At 37.0% G+C, this 21,223-nt stretch overlaps 1 protein-coding gene across 1 annotated transcript in view; it reads left to right on the forward strand.

Moving 5' to 3' along the window:
* Window positions 1-21,223, forward strand: part of LOC138823801 (alsin-like) — a 55,833-nt gene that overhangs the window by 25,992 nt on the left and 8,618 nt on the right. Inside the window, exons 5-11 of the mRNA XM_070017709.1 lie at window positions 3,526-3,868; window positions 5,094-5,262; window positions 6,362-6,458; window positions 8,747-8,824; window positions 13,329-13,511; window positions 16,993-17,164; window positions 19,659-19,839. Of these exons, the coding sequence (XP_069873810.1) occupies window positions 3,526-3,868; window positions 5,094-5,262; window positions 6,362-6,458; window positions 8,747-8,824; window positions 13,329-13,511; window positions 16,993-17,164; window positions 19,659-19,839 (1,223 nt within the window). The remainder of the gene's footprint in view (window positions 1-3,525; window positions 3,869-5,093; window positions 5,263-6,361; window positions 6,459-8,746; window positions 8,825-13,328; window positions 13,512-16,992; window positions 17,165-19,658; window positions 19,840-21,223) is intronic.

Genomic DNA, 21,223 nt, shown 5'->3' on the forward strand with positions numbered 1-21,223 from the left:
AACTCTATATGTTTAAGTTCTAGACCCTTATAATACTGAGAGATGTCATGGTGAGCCTGTTTTAGAAATAGCCATATCCTGTTTTTTTTTCTTTTTGTTTAAAGTACTTTATTGTAATTTTTTGATAAAGATTGTATACAGCAGGCCAGGTACCAATGGCTTATGCCTGTATTCTTAGCTACTCAGCAGGCTGAGAACTGAGGATTGCATTTTGTAGCCAGTCCAGGTAAGAAAGTCCATGAGACACTTATCTCACACTAAACAGTCAGAAGTGGGGCTGTTTCTCAAGAGGTGGAATGCTAGGCCTGAGAGAAAAAGCTAAGGGACAGTATCTCGGCCCTTAGGTCAAGCCCCAGTACTGGCACACAATTTTTTTTTAAAGGTGATATAAAACATGTGTCCTTGGTCAAGTGAATAGGCAGTTTTCTGCTTAATTAAGTTGATAGTTGTTCATGGATGAATCAGAAAAGATAAAAAGCTCCTGAGATAAAGGTTACCCTTTGTATTGGCAAAATCCATAGCAAGAAAGAGCTTGCTCTCTACTTGACATAGCTAGTACTAATAGTAGAAGCCATTACCTAGGCATTCTGGCCATTCCAAGTCTCTAAGGGGGTAGATTGTCATCTTTGGAAACTTTAGGATTCCAGTCCCTGGTTTAGTACAAAATCTCTGCAAAGGGGTACCACCCCTGTGTGGACCTCCAGAGCTCTCACTTTTCCCCCCCCAAAGATAACATACTTTTGAGCATCTTAAAGCCCCTTTGTGATACTGCAGATCCACTTGAGACAAACAGGGACCTGCACATGGGTTACTGTATAGAGGAGGGCCTGGTGTCTTTTCCTAACTTGTCAGTAGGGATTACAGCAGGTGAACACATGGTCACCAAGGACTCCATATTTAGTATACCGAGAGGGACAGAGAGCAAATCCTGTTTGGTTTTTTTCTTATTAGCATTTTTTCCTTCATTTGTATGGAATAACTTTGGTAGACCTCTGAATAGTTAGAGCTAATAGGTGCTCAAAACTATCACTGTACCACTTTGAGCCACAGCATCACTTCTGGTTTTCTGGTGGTTCATTAGAGATAAGAGTCTTACAGACTTTCCTGCCTGGGCTGGCTTTGAACTTTAATCCTCAGATCTCAGCCTCCTGAGTAGCTAAGATTATAGGTGTGAGCTACCAGTACCTGGCTTCATTGTATCTTTTTGATAGTTGATTTTTTAAAAATATTGGAATAAGCTATTTGGAGGAAGATATTGCAAACTATAAACAGGAAAAATAAAAATTTAATTGAGAATATACGAGGAAAAATTCTAAACTATATATTCTTATAAAGAAGTCTCCCTTTACCAGTTCTCTGGAGGCTGAGGTAGGACAATTATGAGTTTAAGGTTAGCCTGGGCTACATAAGGAAAACCTTGTCTCAAAATCAAAACAAAACAACAAAAAAAAGTTTAGATTTGTGAAAGTTATTTATGTATTAATTCACTCATTCAGTCAATGCTTGAGACTGAACCTAGGGCCTGTGTCTGCTAGGCAGGTGCTGTATTATTGAGCTCTATCTTTAGTCCTTGATTCCTCCAATTTAAATTAAAAGTTGGAAGTTTATTTTTAAAACCAGGTTTTGGTGGCTCATGCCTGTAATTGTAGTTACTCAGGACGCTGAGATCTGAAGGATCATGTTTTGAAATCAGCCCAGGAAGTTCACTAGACTTCTCCAATTAACTGGCAGAAAACTGGGTTAGAGGAATGGCTCAAATGGTGGATCACTAGCCATGAGGAAGCAAGCAGAGCGTGCAAGACCGTGATTGAATCAAGCCCATACACGCATACTCAAATACACACACAGTTTCTTGTATATAGCTATTAAGGTACCATTGAAATGAACATTTTTAAAAAAATTATTTTACTAAATACTTTTTTGTTACTTATGCTAGTTTTAGCATCATGTGTTCCTTTTAAATTCATTCCTTATAAATAATATTTCAGTCTTATAACCAACTAATAAAGAATTTGGTGTTTGGGGGTAGAATTAGAATGCCAAAAGCTTTTGTGTATATGTGTATATTACATATATCTAATGGCTTTTCATTTTAGTAAATTGATATTTGGTAAATTTAGCCTGTTTTTCACTAAGATATTAGAAAACTTTAGTTTTTCTTTCTAACAGACCTATGAAACATATTAAAGATGTTTAATTATTAACTTGTCACATTTATCCTCTCTAGTAACCAGAGCAAAGTTTAATCCTAAAGCTTGTTTACCTGCTTGTTCATGGAAAATAATTCATTGATAAGACAGTGAGAGACTTGAGAGTATGTTTTCAGGAGTGATACATTATTAGAATATATTAGGCCTGAATTTCCATTATAAAACATTTTAGAAAAGGCTTTTTCCCCTTAATAACTAATTTTTTTCTGCTAGTTCTTAGGGGCAATTTTTATAAAATTTGTGGAAAGTGATCATTAATACAGGTTGATTTTCTTTCTTTTTTGGCCTTTTCTAATCTTTTTATCCTTCTCTCCCCCTTTCCTGTGTTTAATTTTACAAGAGCAGATAGAACTTATTTTTAAATATGTAAGATAAGACCTTTGAAAGGGGGAAATACTTATTTTTATGTATATTTTCTAGTACTGGGTCTTGAACTCAGGGCCTGAAGCTTTGGCTTTTTCTCTCATGGCTGGCACCTACCACTTCTAGCTTTTTTTTTTTGGCTAGTCTAGAACTCAGAGCCTGGGCGCTGTCCCTAAGCCTCTTTGTGCTCAAGGTTAGCACTCTACCACTTGCTCCACAGCACCATTTCTGGCTTTTTCTGAGTAGTTTATTGTAGATAAAAGTCTCACGAACTTTCCTGCCTTGATCCTTGGATATCAGCTTCCTGAGTAGCTAGGATTACAGGCATGAGCCACCTGGCTCACTTCTAGCTTTTTGCTTGCTAATTGTAAAGAAGAATTTGCCTGCCCAGGCTGGCTTTAAACTGAGATTCTCAGCTCTCAGCCCCCCTCTGAGTAGCTAGGATTATAGTAATGAACCACTGACAACTCTATTTTGAATACAATTTTTATATTATCTGTTAGGTCTGTAATTGGAAGAGAATACTTTTTTTTTTTTAAGTTGCAAATGAAACGTCTCATGTTTTAGATTAAAAAACAGATTCTCACTATGTATCCCAGGTTGGATTGGAACTCATAATCCTCCTATTTCAGCCTCCTGAATACTGAGATTCTTAACAGGCACCATGATTACTGGCTTGTTTTAGACTTTTATGTGCAAATAATGTGAACATTAAATTTTCTTTTTATTGACTTCTAGTTTTATAAAGGATTGCATTTTTGATTAGCAAACATTGTACCAAGAGGGTTTCCTTGTGACATTTCCATATATGTAGAAAAGTATCCCAGTCTCCATCAGTCTCTCTTACTCCTTACCCCTTCCTAAAACCATTTCAACAGATTTCATTGCTATATTTTCATACATACAAACAAGGACTAGTATTTTTATGTACTTTTATATGTGTATGTTTTAGCCTCTTGTAGAAGAAGCAGTTCCTAATCTTCACAGCCCACCAACCACAAGCACCTCAGCCCTCAACAGTTTGGTGGTCTCTTGTGCATCTGCTGTTGGTGTGAGAGTGGCAGCTACATATGAAGCTGGAGCCTTGTCTCTAAAGAAAGTTATCAACTTTTATAATGCAGCCCCGTGTGAAACTGGAATTCAGACAGGCCCTGAAACTCTGAAAGATAGTAGAGAAGAACAGGTTAAACAGGAATCAATGCAAGGAAAGAAAAGTTCAAGTCTCGTGGATATCAGAGAGGAAGAATCTGAGGGAGGCAGTCGCAGACTCTCCCTCCCTGGATTGCTGTCACAAGGTAAATCTTTGGTGAATCCTAGATACTCCCTCCATCAATATTTTAAGAAGTTAGGAATTTAGTATTGATAACTGTACTCATCAGCAAGTCATTAATTTCATTGATATCAACTAGTTAATAACTATTAAATAAATATTAATCAATAACTTAGGAATTAGTATTCCCAAATATTTAAGCTGAGCTTTTCATTTAATAGTGTTTTACTAAACAGTAGTTTTTAAAAGAAAGCTTTTGCTTTAGAAATAACCACAAAACATAACTTTTCCTTAAAGCTTAACCTGCCGTTGTACAAGATCTAGATAAGTTTGTGGGGAAAAAAATGCTTTGAAACAAAAAAACCCAAAACACCTTTTTGTAAAAGACATCACTTTTTTTTATTAGCATACACTAGTTGTTAAAGGAGGGGAGTTTCACTATGACATTTTCATACATGTATACAATGTGCCCCTTAGCCTCACCCTCCTTGTCACCTTCCCTTTCCCCTCTTATCCCACATCTTAAAACAATTCCAACAGTTTTTTTCTTTTATTTTCATACATATACACACAGACATAAATGCATACATATTTTCATACATGACCATATTCAAACTCTTAGTTTTTAACTACTTTGAAGCAGAGAAAATACTTGTCAGCTTTAATGTAGTACTTTGTTTAGCTTTTTTTTTGGGGGGGGGTCCAGTTGTGGGGCCTGGGCACTGTCCCTCAGCTCTTCAGCTCAAGTCTAGTGCTCTACCACTTGAGCCACAGTCTCACTTCCGGCTTTTTTCTTTCTGCTTATGTGGTGCTGAGGAATCGAACCCAGGGCCTCATGCATGCAAGGCAAGCACTCTACCACTGAGCCACCTTCCCAGCCCTTGTTTAGCATATTCTTAAGAATTGAAATTCTATAGGATGTCGCTAGATTTTTACATGGAAAAGTATTCTGTGACCAAGTGATTGGCAGTGTGGATGTGTTAAATTTAAATGGTGTCCTTAATTTCTGGACTTGACAGCACTTTCTGTACTAATATGTATGAGTCTCTTCAGGGAGATAGCAGGTGAATAAAAATTTAGTAGGGAACATTTACCAAACTCATTTGTCTGTTATAGTCCCTTTTGTAAAGACTTTATAGAATATACTTCAAATTTACCATGTTAGTGTATTTCTTTGAAAATTTTTGGCTTATCAAAACATTGTCTTCCATACTTTCTATTCTGTCTCTCCATCTCTTGATTGTTTTCAGTTTCCCCCAGGCTCTTAAGAAAGGCTGCTCGGGTGAAAACGAGAACAGTGGTTCTGACCCCCACATACAGTGGAGAGGCAGATGCACTTCTGCCTTCTCTGAGAACTGAGGTGTGGACCTGGGGAAAAGGGAAGGAGGGGCAGCTGGGGCATGGCGACGTGCTGCCCAGGTAAGTGCAATCAGCGTTCACTGATAAGGACTGGCTTAAACAAATAACCTGTCTCCTACAAAGGTCTCTACACATCCATTTCCTCTTACAGGAAATGGGGTCCCATCCAGCTCCAGATTACAATGCATTAGCTGACTCAAAAAAAAAAAAAAACAAACATGACATACATACATACATATATATGTGTATGTATATATATCTACGTATATATGTGTTTGTGTGTGTATGCTGATCTTTGATGTGTATTAATCTTTGAATACAGAAAATAGTGTTGGGGACAACATGGTATTTCATTGAAATAGTTGAATCGTTAAAATGTATAGCTTACGTTGGGCACAGTAGTATATGCCAATAACCCAGCTCTCAGGAGCTGAGTTGAGGTCAGACCCTTTCTTACCCTCCTCCAAAAAAAATGCCAGTGGGTTTAGTTCTTTTAGTGACTTTCTTGCCCATGCTGGCTTAGAACCATAATCCTCCCAATTATCTAGGGTAACAGGTATGTGTACCATCATGCCCAACTATTGATTGAGAAGTAGGAGTTCTTGCATATATACCCAAAATAACCCCAAAACAAAATGCTTCTAAAGTGTAGCCCCAGTAATTCACATCTGTATTTCTACCTCCTGAGGAAGATGAGGTCTGAGAATTGCTACCCTGGGTTAGAAAGTCAATGAGACTCTTACCTTAACCACCAAAAAGCTGGGAGTGGAGCTGTGGCTCACTAGCCTTGAGCAAAAAAGTTAAGATACAGTGCCCAGGTCCTGAGTTCAAACCCCAGTACTAACACACACACACACATACACACACACACACACACACACACACACACAAATCCTTCTGATCTCAGTCTCCCAACTAGCTAGAATTACAGGCATTATGGGGGTTATTATGGATTATGGGCATTAATTAGTGATTGATAGATAAAGACTGAAGTAAAGTCTTCCAAAAATGATTTATAATGTTTAAAAGTAGTGTGAACATTAAATCCATTATTTTTATTTTAATGTTTTATTTCTTTTGCTTGAAGACATTTACTGTAATTTGAGAAAGATCATGGTTCTTGCTGAGAATACTTAATACTTTGTGTTTTTTCTTTAAGACTTCAACCATTGTGTGTCAAATGTCTGGATGGTAAAGAAATCATCTATCTGGAGGCAGGTAGTTACCATTCTCTTGCACTTACTGCAAAATCTCAGGTAAGAGGCAAACTAAAGTATTTAATGCTGATCTTATTTTCATGGAAGGCCAACATAGTATGCCTGGACCATCACTTACTGAGTATCTTCAGTGTCAAACAGTGCTTTCAAATACTTTTAGTGTGGTTCCTATAGGCTAAGAGAAATTATTTAACTTGTCTTAAGTCCCATAGTTAATATTGACTTGGATTTAACACTAAACTGCTTGATGAAGAAGTTTGGGTGGTAGTTGAAAGCGAGCCTAACAAATACAAGGTCCTGAGTTCAAATCCCAATACCACCAAAACCTCCCCCTGCAAAACAACAAATAAAGCTATTAGCTTTCCCTATGTTCTGTCACCTAAAAATGAAACTCAGAATTTCCAGGGTATTGATTTTATTTTTTAAAGGTATTATGCCCCCCACCCCTAGTTCTGAGGCTTGAACTCAGGGCCTGGGCACTGTCCTTGAGCCCCTTTGCGCTCAAGGCTAGTGCTCTACCACTTGAGCCATAGTCCCACTTTGGACTTTTTCTGTGTATGTGGTACTGAAGAATCGAACCAGGGGCTTCGTGCATGCTAGGCAAGCACTCTACTGCTAAGCCACAGTCCCAGCCTTAAAAGATATTCTTGAATGAAGAAAATCTATAGTAGACATTAAAAATACAAAAGACATTTTTCTTTTTCAATTGTGAGATCTAGAAGGGACTTCTGGCATATTTAAAATCATTTTTTCTCATTTATATAGAAATCTTCCTAAGAAATTGCTTTTAGTTATTGTTTTTATCGCTCAAGGGCTTGGTTCAATGCCCAGTACTGCTGTTCCGCCCCTTCCCCAACTATACACAGTTTAGTAGAACAGAAATAGGTCTATAGAAGAAATAGACTCAATCGTATGAGTGTTTTGGATGTTATCAAAGTAGTCATATTAGTTCAGGAAATAACACTGAATATTTAATAAATGATGTTAGAACACTGTCTTCTATTTATAAAAGAAAAAAAGTTAAAATTTATGTATTCTACTTGTGCATAGACTACATATATAGTTTAAAAAATACATGATCAAGAATAAAGTCAGGTGATTTTTTTTTCCCCAATAATCTCAAGAGTAGAAAAAAGACATGACATTAAGTGGCAGACTTTTAGCTGAGCAAACAAGCACAAGGCCCTGGTTTTAAGCCTGGTACTGGCAAAAATAAATACATACATGAAAATTTTCTGACCTCAATTTTATTTTGCCTAGAATTTTTTCTTATAGAAATAGATAGACATATATCTTTACAAGTATGTATATTCAAGAATTGTTAGAGCTAAATATATGGTTCAAGTGGTAGCATGCCTGCCTAGTAATGCCCTGAGATTAATAAAAGGGGGGAAGATTTTTTGCTAGCATTAAAAAAAATAATTGATTAAAGTATGCATAAGATGGAGTTGTATATAGTTGTTAAAAATGGTGTTGTAGATGTAGGCTTATTGATGTTCAAATGTTAATTCATACCATTAAACAAAAAGAAAAAGCAATTCGATTTAGAAACAGCATTAGTAGTATGGTTCCATGGGCTGAGGATACCAGCTCAATGGTAAAGTGCTTGTCTAGCCTAAGGCCTTGAGGCTCTATTCCCAGCATGGCAAAAAAGAAATAATACTCTGTTTTATACTATATATATATGGGGGGTGGAAATCAGTTTTAGGATTAAATTGTGGCTATGCAGCTTACAATTTGTTACTTCGGTAATATAGTTAACTTATGTGGGCCACTTTCCTTATATTGAAACAAAAAACAATTGTTGAAGGAATGAAACATTAAATAATACACAGAATGTGGGACAAACAGGGCTTGGTAGCTAATAAGCACCTAAGAGGTTACTGGTTATTGGTAACCTCTGGATTCTGTGCTCTGTGTGCCCTTTATTGCTGATTTTGTTCAGTTATGAATTTTTATAGTTTGGGCATTGTGGCACATACCTGCAATTCCAGTATTGGGAAGTGGAAACAGAAGGATCATAAGTTTCAGGCTAGCCTGAGTTACATAGTGATATTATCTAAAAAACAGATTTTATTTTTCTTAATTCTTTTTTTTTTTTTGAGACAAAGTCTTGCTATGTAACCCAGACTGGCCAGGAACTCTCAGCTGTCCTGCCTTCTGAGTGCTGGGTGTAGAGGCATGGACTATCATACCTGCTAAATATTTATTTTAAATATCTAATTTGAGTAGTTTATGCATAACTATTAGTATATGATCATAGAGGCCCAGAGTTGGCCTGTAAGATCAAGATTCATACCTTTTACCTTACTTTACTTTTCTGATAGGTTTACTCATGGGGAAGCAATACCTTTGGTCAGCTTGGGCATTCTGATTTTCCAACAACAGTTCCTCGACTTATAAAGGTATTTTTTTTTACTTAATAGCAATTAATCTTCAAATTCTATATTATAACTATTTGCTCATTGTGTTGAACAAATTTGTAGTCTAAATTTGGTATTTATTTATTTACTTTATTACTTTATTACTATTTGAAGTCAGAAAGCTGACTTCAAACCTCTAGAGGTACTAGGCACTGTCCCTGAGCTCTTTTGCTTAAGGCTAGCCACTTAAGCCACAGTTTCACTTCTAGCTTTGTAGGTGGCCAATTGGAGATAAGAGCCCCTTGGATCATTTTGGTTTTGAACCATGATCCTCAGAGCTCAGCCTCCTGAATATGTAGGATTATAGGCATGAGACATTACTGCCCAGCCTTGCCTAGCTTTTTTGATGGTCTTGAACTGTGATCTTCAAAATCTCAGCCTTCTGAGCATTAAAGGCATGGCCACCAACACCTTACTCCTGTTTAAAAAGAATTTTTTTGCCAGTCCTGTCCCTGAGCTTCTTTTGCTCAAGGCTAAAACTCTACCATTTGAGACATAGTGCCACTTCTGGTTATTTCTGTTTATGTGGTACTGAGGAATCGAACCAGGGCTTCACCCATGTTAGGCAATCACTCTACCACTAAGCCACATTCCCAGCCCTAAAATTCGTGTGTGTGTGTGTGTGTGTGTGTGTGTGTGTGTGTGTGTGTGTGTGTGTGTGTGTGTGTGTGTGTGTGTGTGTGTGTGTGTGTGTGTGTGTGTGTGTGTGTGTGTGTGTGTGTGTGTGTGTGTGTGTGTGTGTGTGTGTGTGTGTGTGTGTGTGTGTTAGGCAATCACTCTACCACTAAGCCACATTCCCAGCCCTAAAATTCGTGTGTGTGTGTGTGTGTGTGTGTGTGTGTGTGTGTGTGTGTGTGTGTGTGTGTGTGTGTGTGTGTGTGTGTGTGTGTGTGTTTTGGTAGCTCTGGGGCTTAAATTCAGAAGCTCAGGTTTGCTAGGAAGGCATTCTATCACCAGCTTCCAGCCTTTAGATGTTCTTAATTATTTTTTTTAACATGAAACCACTTCTTTTCAAACTAAATGCACTTGTAAGAAATGTGTTTTTTTTTTCTTGGCCTTATTTACTGAGTATATTACCTTATTCTTTTTTTAAACAAAAACTTAAAGTACTTTCACATAAACTGAAAGTTTTTAAGAATATGATATTTTCTGAGCTTTTGCTATCAAATGATTACTCTGACTTCTCACTTTAATTTGCCTTTTACAAGCCATTATTTTATAGTGTTGCATTTATAACAAATACAATAGTAAACCTTTTTTGTGAGCTAAAAATATAGGTGACATTTTCACTATTGAATGGATTTGTTTTAGTTTATTAAATTTTACTTCTAAGTCTTCATGTAATTCTATTTTTTTTTTTTTTTTTGCTGGTCATGGGGTTTGAACTCAGGGAATGAGCACTGTCCCTGAGCCTCTTTATGCTCAAGGCTAGTACTCTATCACTTGAACCACAGTACCACTTTCAGCCTTTTCTGAATAGATTATTGGAGATGAGTTTCATGGACTTTCCTGCCCCAGCTGGCTTCAAGCCGTAATAGTCAGATCTCAGCCTCCTGAGTAGTTAGTATTATAGGCTTGAGCCACTAGTTCCTGGCTTCATGTAATTCTAGAACAGTGTTCTTCAGCCTTTTTTTTTCATTTTCTGTACCATCTTGAGTTGTTAGCTTTCTTTTCTTTCCGCTTCTTTTCTTTTTTTTGTTGGAAGTACTAGAGTTTGAACTCAGAGTCGTTCTTGCCAGTTAGGCACTTTACCATTTGATCCATGCCTCTAGTCCTTTTTTGCATTGGTTGTTTTGAAATAGGGTCTTGCTTCTTGCATAGGCCCATACTTGGACTTGAATCCTTTTATTTTGCTTCCATAGCTAGGATGATAGGTGCACATCACCATGTTCAGCTCATTCCATTGAGTTAGAGTCTTCCCAAGCTGGCCTGGAACAAGGTCCTTCTAATCTTAGCCTCCCACAATGCTAGAATTACAGGCTTGACCCAACATACTATACCACAGCTTCTTTTCCTCCTCCTCCCTTCTCTTCTTCTAGAAAGGTTTGGATTTTTTTTTGGTTTGAGACAGTGTAGTGTGCATCTGAAGAATCATAGACGAATGTGATATGGAGCCTGTGTTTATGTAGCTTGTTTATGATAACTCTTTTGTCCCAGGAGAAACTCTTTTATTGAGAATAGTCTAAAGAAAGGGTAGTTACCTCAATGTGAGGATAATGATCCAAGTCTATACTACAGTATTCCAATTATTTATGTGTCAAAGGCACACTCTGTATTTGTTACCAAGACTCTTATTGATGCTTTTCTTTTCAGTGAACTTAATTTTACTGGGAAGAAATGACTTAACAAAACAGTTAAGAATAAGCTACTGATTTTTGCCTCAGTCTTCAATAATAAGCCATCTGGTGTCTATTACTGGTTTTTTTTAGTTAGTTTAAAAAAGTAAGAAGTGAACCTATCATACTAAAGAAAGTTTTGTAAAATGTTCTTGGAGATCCTAGAAAGTAAGCATTTATTTAGCATTTTAGAGATGAGAGAACAGAATTTGTTACAGAGTTTTACTTCATTCTTTCACGGTACATACAGAAAAGTACAGTATCAAGATTTTGACTTTTTAAAATACATATTTGGGGAAGGGCACAAAGGGTTGTAAGTGGTGCTGGAGATTGAACTTGGTGCCTTATGCATGCTAGGTAAATGCTCTAGAACTGCACTATCCCTCCTGCATAGATAAGAATGATTTTTGAGGGGCCGAGAAGGTGGCTCAGTGGTAGAATGCTTGCCTTGCATGCATGAGGCCCTGTGTTCGATTCCTCAGCACTACATAAGCAGAGAAAGCCGGAAGTGGCACTGTGGATCAAGAGGTAGAGTTCTAGCCTTGAGCTGAAGAGCTGAGGCCCCACGACCAAAAAAAAAGAATGATTTCTGAAGTCATTCTAAATAACCTATGAAAATTAAAAGTTAAGATAGTGAGATTTGCATTTGTTTTGATAGAAATTAAGATTACATATTTGAAATCCTTAAAAAACAAAAACAGGAGGATTGTGAGTTTGAGTTCAGTCTGGGCTATGTAATGAGGCCCTATCTCAAAAAAAGAAGGGAGGGAAGGTGTACTCTTTTCTTCTATGGATGTTTTAATTCACTCATTTGGATAGCTTGAATTTGAGGACTTCTTGTCAGAAGAAGATAGTCATGTAGTAGTGGAGATAGACACAAGTACACACAGGTTCTCACAGTCCCCTAGTACTTGGATCTTATCTAGACATAAAGAATCTAATGGATTAGGGTTATCTGTATAAGAGTCAAGGCTGAAGCTAGATCAAGAGACTTGGGGTAGTAGTTCTGGAACAGTACACTTTGTCCTGTGAAATCTTCTGTGGAATACCATGTACAAAATAGATCAATGTCAACTACTTTAGTTGAAGAACTGGAAGGTACCTAGATCCCTGGTACCTGCTTTTTCATTGTAGCTTGTAAATCACTCCATGGGTCCTAAGGTTTGAAATTCAGTTGTTTAAAGCAGTGATTCTTAAACTTCTGTATATATGTTGGAATCTTCTGGAGGTCTTGTTAAATCAGTACTGGATCCCCTTCTAGGTAACTGTGGGGGCCTGAGATGTTCATTTCTACCATATTCTAAGTGATCTGCTGCTGCTGTTGCACACACCACTCTTTAGAAACCACTAGTCTAGAGGTCCACATACATGGACTTCTCAGGGGTTCTTGCCTGTTTCAACATCAGAGAAGTAGTTGGTGAGTTACCATTGGGGAACTGAATTTTAGCACCTCACAGCTTAGTTGTCAAGAATGAAATTTACCCTTATTAGATCTTTTTGGGTTGCTTTGATTTTTGTGCACAGAGCTGAATTTAAATTGACAAATGTGCATCCTAGACATCAGTTTTAGAGTAGGGCTCTAGAAATTTCTGGAATTGTTGATTGTAATATTGAATATTTATAGAGACTTCAAAAACATAAAAACTTAAATCCATGGGTTTTTCTATTTTTCTGATTTTTATGAAAATCAGCCAGTTCATGGCCAGGTTCTGGTGGCTCATCCTATATGTCTAGCTACTTTGGAGGTTGAGATCTAAAGATCACAGTTTGAAGCCAGCCCAGGCAAGAAAGGCTTGAGATTCTTATGTACAATTAACTACCTAAAAACTGGAAGTGGAGCTGTGGCACAAAGTACTAGAGTGCTAGCTGTGAGCAAAAAAAACTCAGGGACAATGCCCAGGCCCTGAGGTCAAGCCACATGACCAACAACAAAAAACAAATTTATTTTTTAAAGTTCCAATTAAAAAGCTGAACATGGGGTTTCTTTTTACTCTTACATTGGTTACACTGCTGAGTGCATGTTGCCCTCTGAGGTATAGCTGACTTTGTATCATACCTGCCTAAGTAACCTAACATTTCAGTTCCTGTAGATCTCAAGCTCTCTCTGATTGACTTTGTCTTGGACCAATAATACCTTTCTGTTATTACAGTTAAGCAGTGAAAATGGAGTCTGGAATGTAGCTGCAGGCCAGGATTATTCCCTGTTTTTAGTGGATACAGAAGATTTCCAGCCTGGATTGTATTACAGTGGCCGACAGGACCCTGAAGAAGGTGCCAGTCTTCCAGAGAATCCTAGTGGTACTAAGACTCCAATACTTCTCTCTTGTAGCAAGGTGAGCAAGAATTGGATTCTAAGGTCCACATTCCAAAATACAGGAAGAGTCTCTTTTATTTAAAATTGAAAACCTTTAAAAATTGTATCATTTCACCCCTCCTCCTACCTTATTCTTTCCATAAGCCCCATCCATTCAGAACACTGTAACTTACTCTTTCTCTATTATCTGTCCTTTGTTATAATGTTATGCCCAGGGAGTAGGATTTAGGCTCTCCTGTTCATTGCTGTGTCCTCAGTACATATATTTTTAATTTTTTATTTATTTTATTTTTGAGACAGTGTCTTACTGTGTAGTTGAAGATGGCCTTAAATCTCAGTCTTTCTGCCTCCACCTTCCAGGTGCTGGGATTATAATTATGCTGTGGCACAGTATATATTTTTTAAATATTTGTTGAATTCACATCCTCTTGTAGGAATATTGAAACGCACTTTTCACAAATAAGTTCCTGTGTTTTATGGATCCCTCACAGGTAAATAGAGTAAAAGTAGAATAGAGGGATTTGTAACTGTAAATGGGAAGTAAAAACTGCAGGGTCCTGAGGTGGGCTCATGGCAGACCAGGAAAGCCTGGCAGAGCTCTGTTTTGTTTTGTTTTTTTACCACTCACCTGTTCTTAGTTCTTATTTTATTTCCTGCTGTTATATTCTTTTCTTTTGAAAATCTGAAGTTCTTCCAAACAACTCACATGCCACAAGGAATTTAATTGTCAATACTAGTGCATTCTGGATTTCTTATTCTTACTGAAAACTGTTCTCCTATGGGTTATGTTTTAGTGTTTGATTTGGCCTTGACCTATAGATGGCTTGTTTTTTCAGGCATGCAATTTGGTTCTTTGTGTTTGTTGGCCCTGGCTCCACATTATTTGTAAAAGGTCTACAGTTCTGATAAAGGATAAATAGATTGAAATAGTGGCAAAAGGGAAGAGGTTCTAGAGTATCAATGGCTATCATGGAATGTTAGTGGTCTGCTGGGTGTGTTATATCTGGCTTACCTAGCTTAATAAGATTTAGTGAATAAAGACATTGAATGGTTTTGTTTATGATAAAAAAAGGGATAAATGAGAAAAAGTTTCTTTTAAAGGAAATCATTCCTCCTTCCTCCTCCTCTTTTCTTTTGGAGGAAAAGGGATGGGGATGGTTATAGTACTGGAGATTGAACTCTAGGCTCTCTCTTGTTTGTTTGTTGTGTTTGTTTTCTTTGAGTTAGGGTGTTAGAGCCTAGGCTGGCCTTGAGCTCCTAATTTCAAGTGATTTTTTCCAATCTTAGCCTTTTAAATGCCAAGACTATAAATATGTGCTACCACTCCAAGCCTTGAAAACTCTTTTATAAAAAATACTTTTATTTGATTAACACATACTAATTATACATATTCATGGAGTACAGTATGACATTTCAGTACACGTATGTATACAGTATGTAATGTAAGATCAGGGTAACGTGGATCTATCACCTCAGATATTTTTCTTTGTGTTGCTAACATTTAACACCCTTTCTTACTTGTTTTAAAATATTCAGTAATACTTGCCAACTGTAGTTATCCTATTGTACTGTATGTAGAGCCTTAGAAGTTATTCTTGCTATCTAACTATCCCCTATACCATTAACCATCCTCCCTTCTCTATACTCTTCTCAGGCCCTGCTAACCACTATTTTAATTTTCTAATTATATAAGATCAGCTATTTTAGTTTTCACATATATTATTTGTCTTTCTGTATCTGACTTATTTCACTTAATATAATGCCTCCAGTACTGACAATTTATTCACTTTTTTTGTGGCTTAAGAGTACTCCATTGTATAAGTCCTATATTCCTTTATCCATTCATCTGCCGGTGAGCACCTAGGTTAATTTCATATCGTGGTTATTGTGAACAGCACTGCAGTAAATATGAGTGCAGATGTCTCTTTATTGTATTGATTTTGATTCCTTTGGGAAACTGTCCAATAGTGGGAATCCTGGATCATAAGGTAATTTTTCTGCTTTTTGGGGAACCTCCAAACTCTTTTCTATAATGGCTCTATTAATTTACATGCTTACTAACAGTATCTTGAGTTCCTCTTTCTTTATATCTTTACTATCATTTTTCTCTTTGACAATAACATTTCAAATTGGGGTAAGATATATCATGGTTTTAATTTACATGAATAGTGATAGGATTATTTTTCATATATTCACCAGCCATTTGTCATTTGCATACTTTCTTTTGAGAAATGAGTATTCCGGTTGTCTTTTTTTGGTGACAAGTTTTTACTATATAGCCTGGAATTCACAATTCTCTTGCTTCTACCTCCCAGGTATTATTCATTTGTATTTTTATTTATTTATTTATTTTTGCCAATCCTGGGGCTTGAACTCTGGGCTTGGGCTCCTTTTTGCACAAGACTAGTGTTCTACCACTTTGAGTCACAGTACCACTTCTGTTTTTTTCTGTGATTAATTAGACATAAGAGTCTCATGGACTTGCTTCCCTGGCTGGCTTTGAACTGTGATCCTCAGATCTCAGCCTCCTGAAAAGCTAGGATTACAAGCGTGGGCCACCACCCTGCTATATATTGCTCATTTTTTAATTGGATTATTTAAACTTTGTGCCTTTTTGCTATTGGTTTTTTTTGTTTTCTGCAAATCCTGGGGCTTGAACTCTGGGCTTGGGCACTGTCCCTGAGCTTCTTTTTTGCTCAAGGCTAGCACTCTTATCACTTGAGCCATAGTACTACTTCGGGCTTTTTCTGTTTATGTGGCACTGAGGAATCGAACCAGGGCTTCATGCATAATATGTATAATTAGTGTGTGTTAATCAAATAAAATTCATTATATATTATATTACATTAACTATATTATATATATATAAATCCCATGTTGACTGAATAATTTACATGTTGTCTGTTCACTTTATTGTTTATATTCCTTTGCAGAATTGAGTTTGATACTCCATTTGTCACTTTCTCCTGTTGTTGCTGATACTTTTGAGATTCAAAAACATCTTTCCCAGACCAATATCCTGAAGCATTTCCTTCATATTTTCTTAAATAAAAGTCCTTTATGTCCCATTGTTTAGAGGAAGATAGCTTCTGGGTCCTTGACACTTTTATGTGCAGTGTGTGGTTCCTCTCTGTTCTCATCTTATTTCATGCAAAAGGAGCTCCTGAGCCATGTAACATTTGGATCTCTATGTTTCTTGGGTGTCTGTGTTTCTATTACTCGTAAAGTGAAATTAAAAAAAAATCTTGATTATAGCTGAAAGTAGATTTATTTATATATATATATATATAGCATCATTAAGCAAACAAGATCCTACCTATCTTGTTGATAAATTTTCACCATCCAATTTCAAGCTCTAAATGGTTTAATATTGTGCTTTAAAAAATGCCTCCATATTTAACTGTTGGCTCTGGCCAGGCAAAATGAGTCATCTTTGCCATACCACGTTGCTATTCATACACTGTTTTATTTTTACAATCTTTTTCTTTTTCTTTTTTTAGCTTGGATATATAAGCAGAGTAACGGCAGGAAAAGATAACTATCTTACATTGGTAGACAAAAACATTATGGGGTATATCGCCAGTCTCCATGAGTTGGCTACTACAGAAAGACGGTTCTATTCAAAACTAAGTGATATCAAGTCTCAGATACTCAGGCCTCTTCTCGGTTTAGGTAAGTTGAGACTTCTCCCTAGTCAACCCCAAGTCATGAAAATTCTAGCTCTATCTGTTCTTCCTTATATCATAAACCAATAAAGCCATGCCAGTGCCAATGGCTTACACCTGTAATTCTAATTACTGAAGAGGCTGAGACCTAGAACATGTTGGTTTGAAGCTAGCCCAGGCAGAAAAGTCTGCAAGACGCCATCTTAAATTAACCAGCAAAATACTCAGCTGAAGTCATGATTCAGGTAGTAAAGTGATGGCTGTGAGCAAGAAACTCAGTGAGAATTTGAAAACTACTCTTTTTCTTCCTTTTTTAGAAAGAGACAAGATCTCTCTAAGTTACCCAGGTTGACCTTGAACTCCTAGGTTCAAGCAATCTTCCTGCCTCAGCCTCCCTCAGGGCCTGGGCAATGTCCCTGAGCCTCTTTGTGTTCAAGGCTAGTGCTCTACCACTTGAGCCACTGCACCACTATCAGCTTTTCTGAGTAGATTAGTGGAGATAAGAATCTCACGGGTACTTTTCTGCCCTGGCTGGCTTTGAACCTTGAACCTTAGATCTCAGCCTCCTGAGTAGCTAGGATTACAGGCCATGAGCCACTGGCACCCAGCTAAGAAAATCTTTTTTGAGTTGTGGGTTTTTTCTTTCTTTTCATTCTCTCTACCTCTCCTTCCCCTCTCCCTCCTCCTCTTCCTCCTCTTCCTTCTTCTTCTTCTTCTTCTTCTTCTTCTTCTTCTTCTTCTTCTTCTTCTTCTTCTTCTTCTTCTTCTTCTTCTTCTTCTTCTTCTTCTTCTCTCTCTCTCTCTCTCTCTCTCTCTCTCTCTCTCTCTCTCTCTCTCTCTCTCTCTCTCTCTCTCTCTCTCTCTCTCTCTCTCTTGGTACAGGTTCTCTCTCTGTCCTATCCTACTGCTTCTCAAAATACTTCTGCTTTTATTCTGTAGAAAGTAGAGCTTTTAGGATATGTACAACTGAAAAGGAGAAACTGCATTAGTGAAAGTTGGCCTTAGAATCTGGACTTCCAGGAAACACTCTTGGGCCCACGAGTCCTTAGATATGTTCCATGCTAATTTTTCCTTTTCTTTGGTAAAATTATACCAGGTAAAGAGTCATTGGGATTTACAAGTCATTAGTGTCCCATTCTACATTAGTGTGACTTGATTAAATCTGGAAACCTGACATGTTTTTGCTTAGTTACAAAGAGGGATTGGGAGTAAGGCTATGTAGAGATTGAGGTTATAGGTTTACCATAGTACTCAGTTGGATACCACTCTCCAGGTGTACTAGGTACTTGAGTCTGTAGGACAGTAGAAAGGAAGGCAGCATAGAGATGGGGCTTGATTGGCATTCAGAAAATGGACAGGGAGTTTTCTTTTATACTCCCTCAGCATTTTTTTTTTTGTGCTAGTCTTAGGGCTTGAACTCAGGGCTTTTGTGCTCAGGGTTAGTGCTCTACCACTTTGAGCCACAGTGTGATTTTTCAGCTCTTTTAGTAGCTAATGAATTGGAGATAAGTGTCTCAGGGACTTTCCTGTCTGGGCTGGCTTTGAACTGCAATCCTCACATCTCAGCCTCCTGAATAGCTAGGATGAGTAGCCACCAATGCCCGGCTCCCGTGGACCCTTCTTAGGATGCAATTTAGGCTAATACTCAGTCCATTTTGCATTAAGATGATATTGGTTGGTATAGATGGGTCCTTCTTTTTAAAATGGAAAAACATCTGCTTTTCACATAACTAATTTACAGTTTTTGTGAATACAATCCCTGTGTAAATTGGGGACTCTGTTTTGTTTTTATTATGTTTTGTTGTGTATCGTACAGTCCCTTTCTGAATGTTCCTCTTGTTATGCTGGGACTATCTGTAGGGCTTAGGCAAAGAAAAGGCAGCCCAAACTGAAAGGAAAATGCAGCTTGCCCTTTCCCTGGGCCTGCTTCCTGACTTCTGTTGTCTTACCTGGTCTGCTCATCAGCCTCATTGTTTCGCATAAAGTCTTAGAAATGAGGAACTTGGTTTTGGAAAAGACAGATAATATGCTGATGCCATCTGACTTTTAGATTTTCTTCTCTGCACTGAAGACGTAGCCTTGTAGGGCAAATAGAGTAAGGCTGAGTAGAGCAGAGGTTAGAATAAGAAGTTGGAAATGTTATCATAATTACAGAAGTAAATTAAATTAATTCCTGCCGTCACTAATTATATGAAATTAGTGAAATTGTATGAATTATGAAATGGCTTTAGCTCATTTTCAAATTTTAAGGAGTATTTGGCTGATATCATCTGAGAAACTGTTGGTTGGTTGGTTTGTAAAATCCTGAGATCTTAATACTAGATCTTTTGGGTTAGAATTATAAGGTTCCTATGAATGTGTTTTAAATATATGTCTTAGATGACTGGGTTTGGATTCCATAGGTAAAAATATACCCCAAAAAGTTAAGTATTCTTAGAAAAGTTCATAATATTGATCTTAGGACCACAAGAAAATATGTCATCATCATTATTTTGTTACAGAAAATTTGGGTACTGTGACTACAGTCCAACTGTTGCAGGAGGTGGCAAGCCGATTCAGCAAGCTGTGTTACTTAATTGGCCAACATGGAGCCTCACTGAGTAGCTTCCTTCAAGGGGTAAAGGAAGCCAGGAGTTTGGTCATTCTGAAGCATGCAAGTCTCTTCTTGGATAGTTATACAGAGCAAGTATCCAGTCCTGTGTCATGTTCAATCTCTACAGGGTTATTCTGCCAAAGGAGAGCAGGTCCTTAATCAGAAGAGACTAGATTAGGGAGAGTGACAAGGTAATAGAAATTAAAAAGCAGTATTTTAATCTTAAACCAACTATAGTTCTGCATTGCCAAAACTCATTGTTCTTTAAAAGGGGAAAAATGGTTTAAAAATAATAAATTCTTATTTTTTTATATTCTAGCATAGTGATTGATAGAGTACTTATTTGCATAAAAGAATTGGAAGCAGTGGTGCAGGCCTTATAAGACTAAGGCTGGAGGATTTTTGAATTTAAGGCCTGCCTGGGCTACATAGGAAGGCCTTCTCTTAAAAACCGAACACCTCTGCAGCCAACAAAACAAATGTACTACAGTAAATCTGGTCATTTTGTTTTCTAAAGTAAATTATACTAAAATTAGAGGAAAGAAGTAACTAATTTTAAGACCAATTGTAAATATGCAGCTACTCTGATGTCTGCATTTTTTTTACTGTTGTATAAATGAACTTAAAAGGACTGACTACATTTGACATAAAAATATTTTCTTAACAAGACCTACCATAGTTATATCCAAGGTTTCTAAACATTTTTTAAACATTTTAAATTAAAGTATTTAAAGGCTTAAATATTTTAAATTAAAATATCTCAAGTATATTTGATACTTAGCTTAATTTCTTTTTTCTTGATTTACAGTTTGATACTATGATTCAAAGCATAATTGAAGTCTTATTCTAATGTTCCCTAGACTCTGCTGTCCATATGAAATATGTATTGTCTTTATTCCTTGTTTATTCATACCTCATCCTAATAACAAATACTGAGTACCAGCAAGTGCCAGACACTGCATGGAGCTCCTCATTCACTGTAGCCACAGCATGGTTCAACAAGAAGCACCTGCCCTCAGTGGGTTCATGCTCTACCTGATTTTTGTTAGGTTATTTAAAGCATGAGTAATGTATGCTTGTTATTGAAAACTTCAAACAAAGATAACCAAAGGGATATTTAAAGTTGCCCTGCCAATGGAAATAATTCTGTTAATCAGTTTAGCGTTTTTCCTTTCAGAGTTACAGATATAAGGAATTTCAGTTCTAAGCAAATTAAATATACTTAAGACTGTTGTTTGAGATGTACCATCTTGGTTTGAATATTTTAAGTCCCATCTTTCAGACATGAAAATAATAATACAACTTGATACTAACTTTAAAATTACATTTTTGTTTGTGTGAAGAGTTCAGCTTTTATTAGTATAATTTTCTTTTGACTTGTATTTATCTAATAATACCTCTATCCATTTCTTTTTCTTTTCTGATACTTTAGGACAGATGCTTGAAAGAAAATTTATTTTGATATCTTGAGCT

Source organism: Dipodomys merriami, unplaced genomic scaffold, assembly GCF_024711535.1.
Source record: "Dipodomys merriami isolate MVZ:Mamm:240054 unplaced genomic scaffold, mDipMer1.0.p SCAF_1, whole genome shotgun sequence".
NCBI classification, from domain to species: domain Eukaryota; kingdom Metazoa; phylum Chordata; class Mammalia; order Rodentia; family Heteromyidae; genus Dipodomys; species Dipodomys merriami.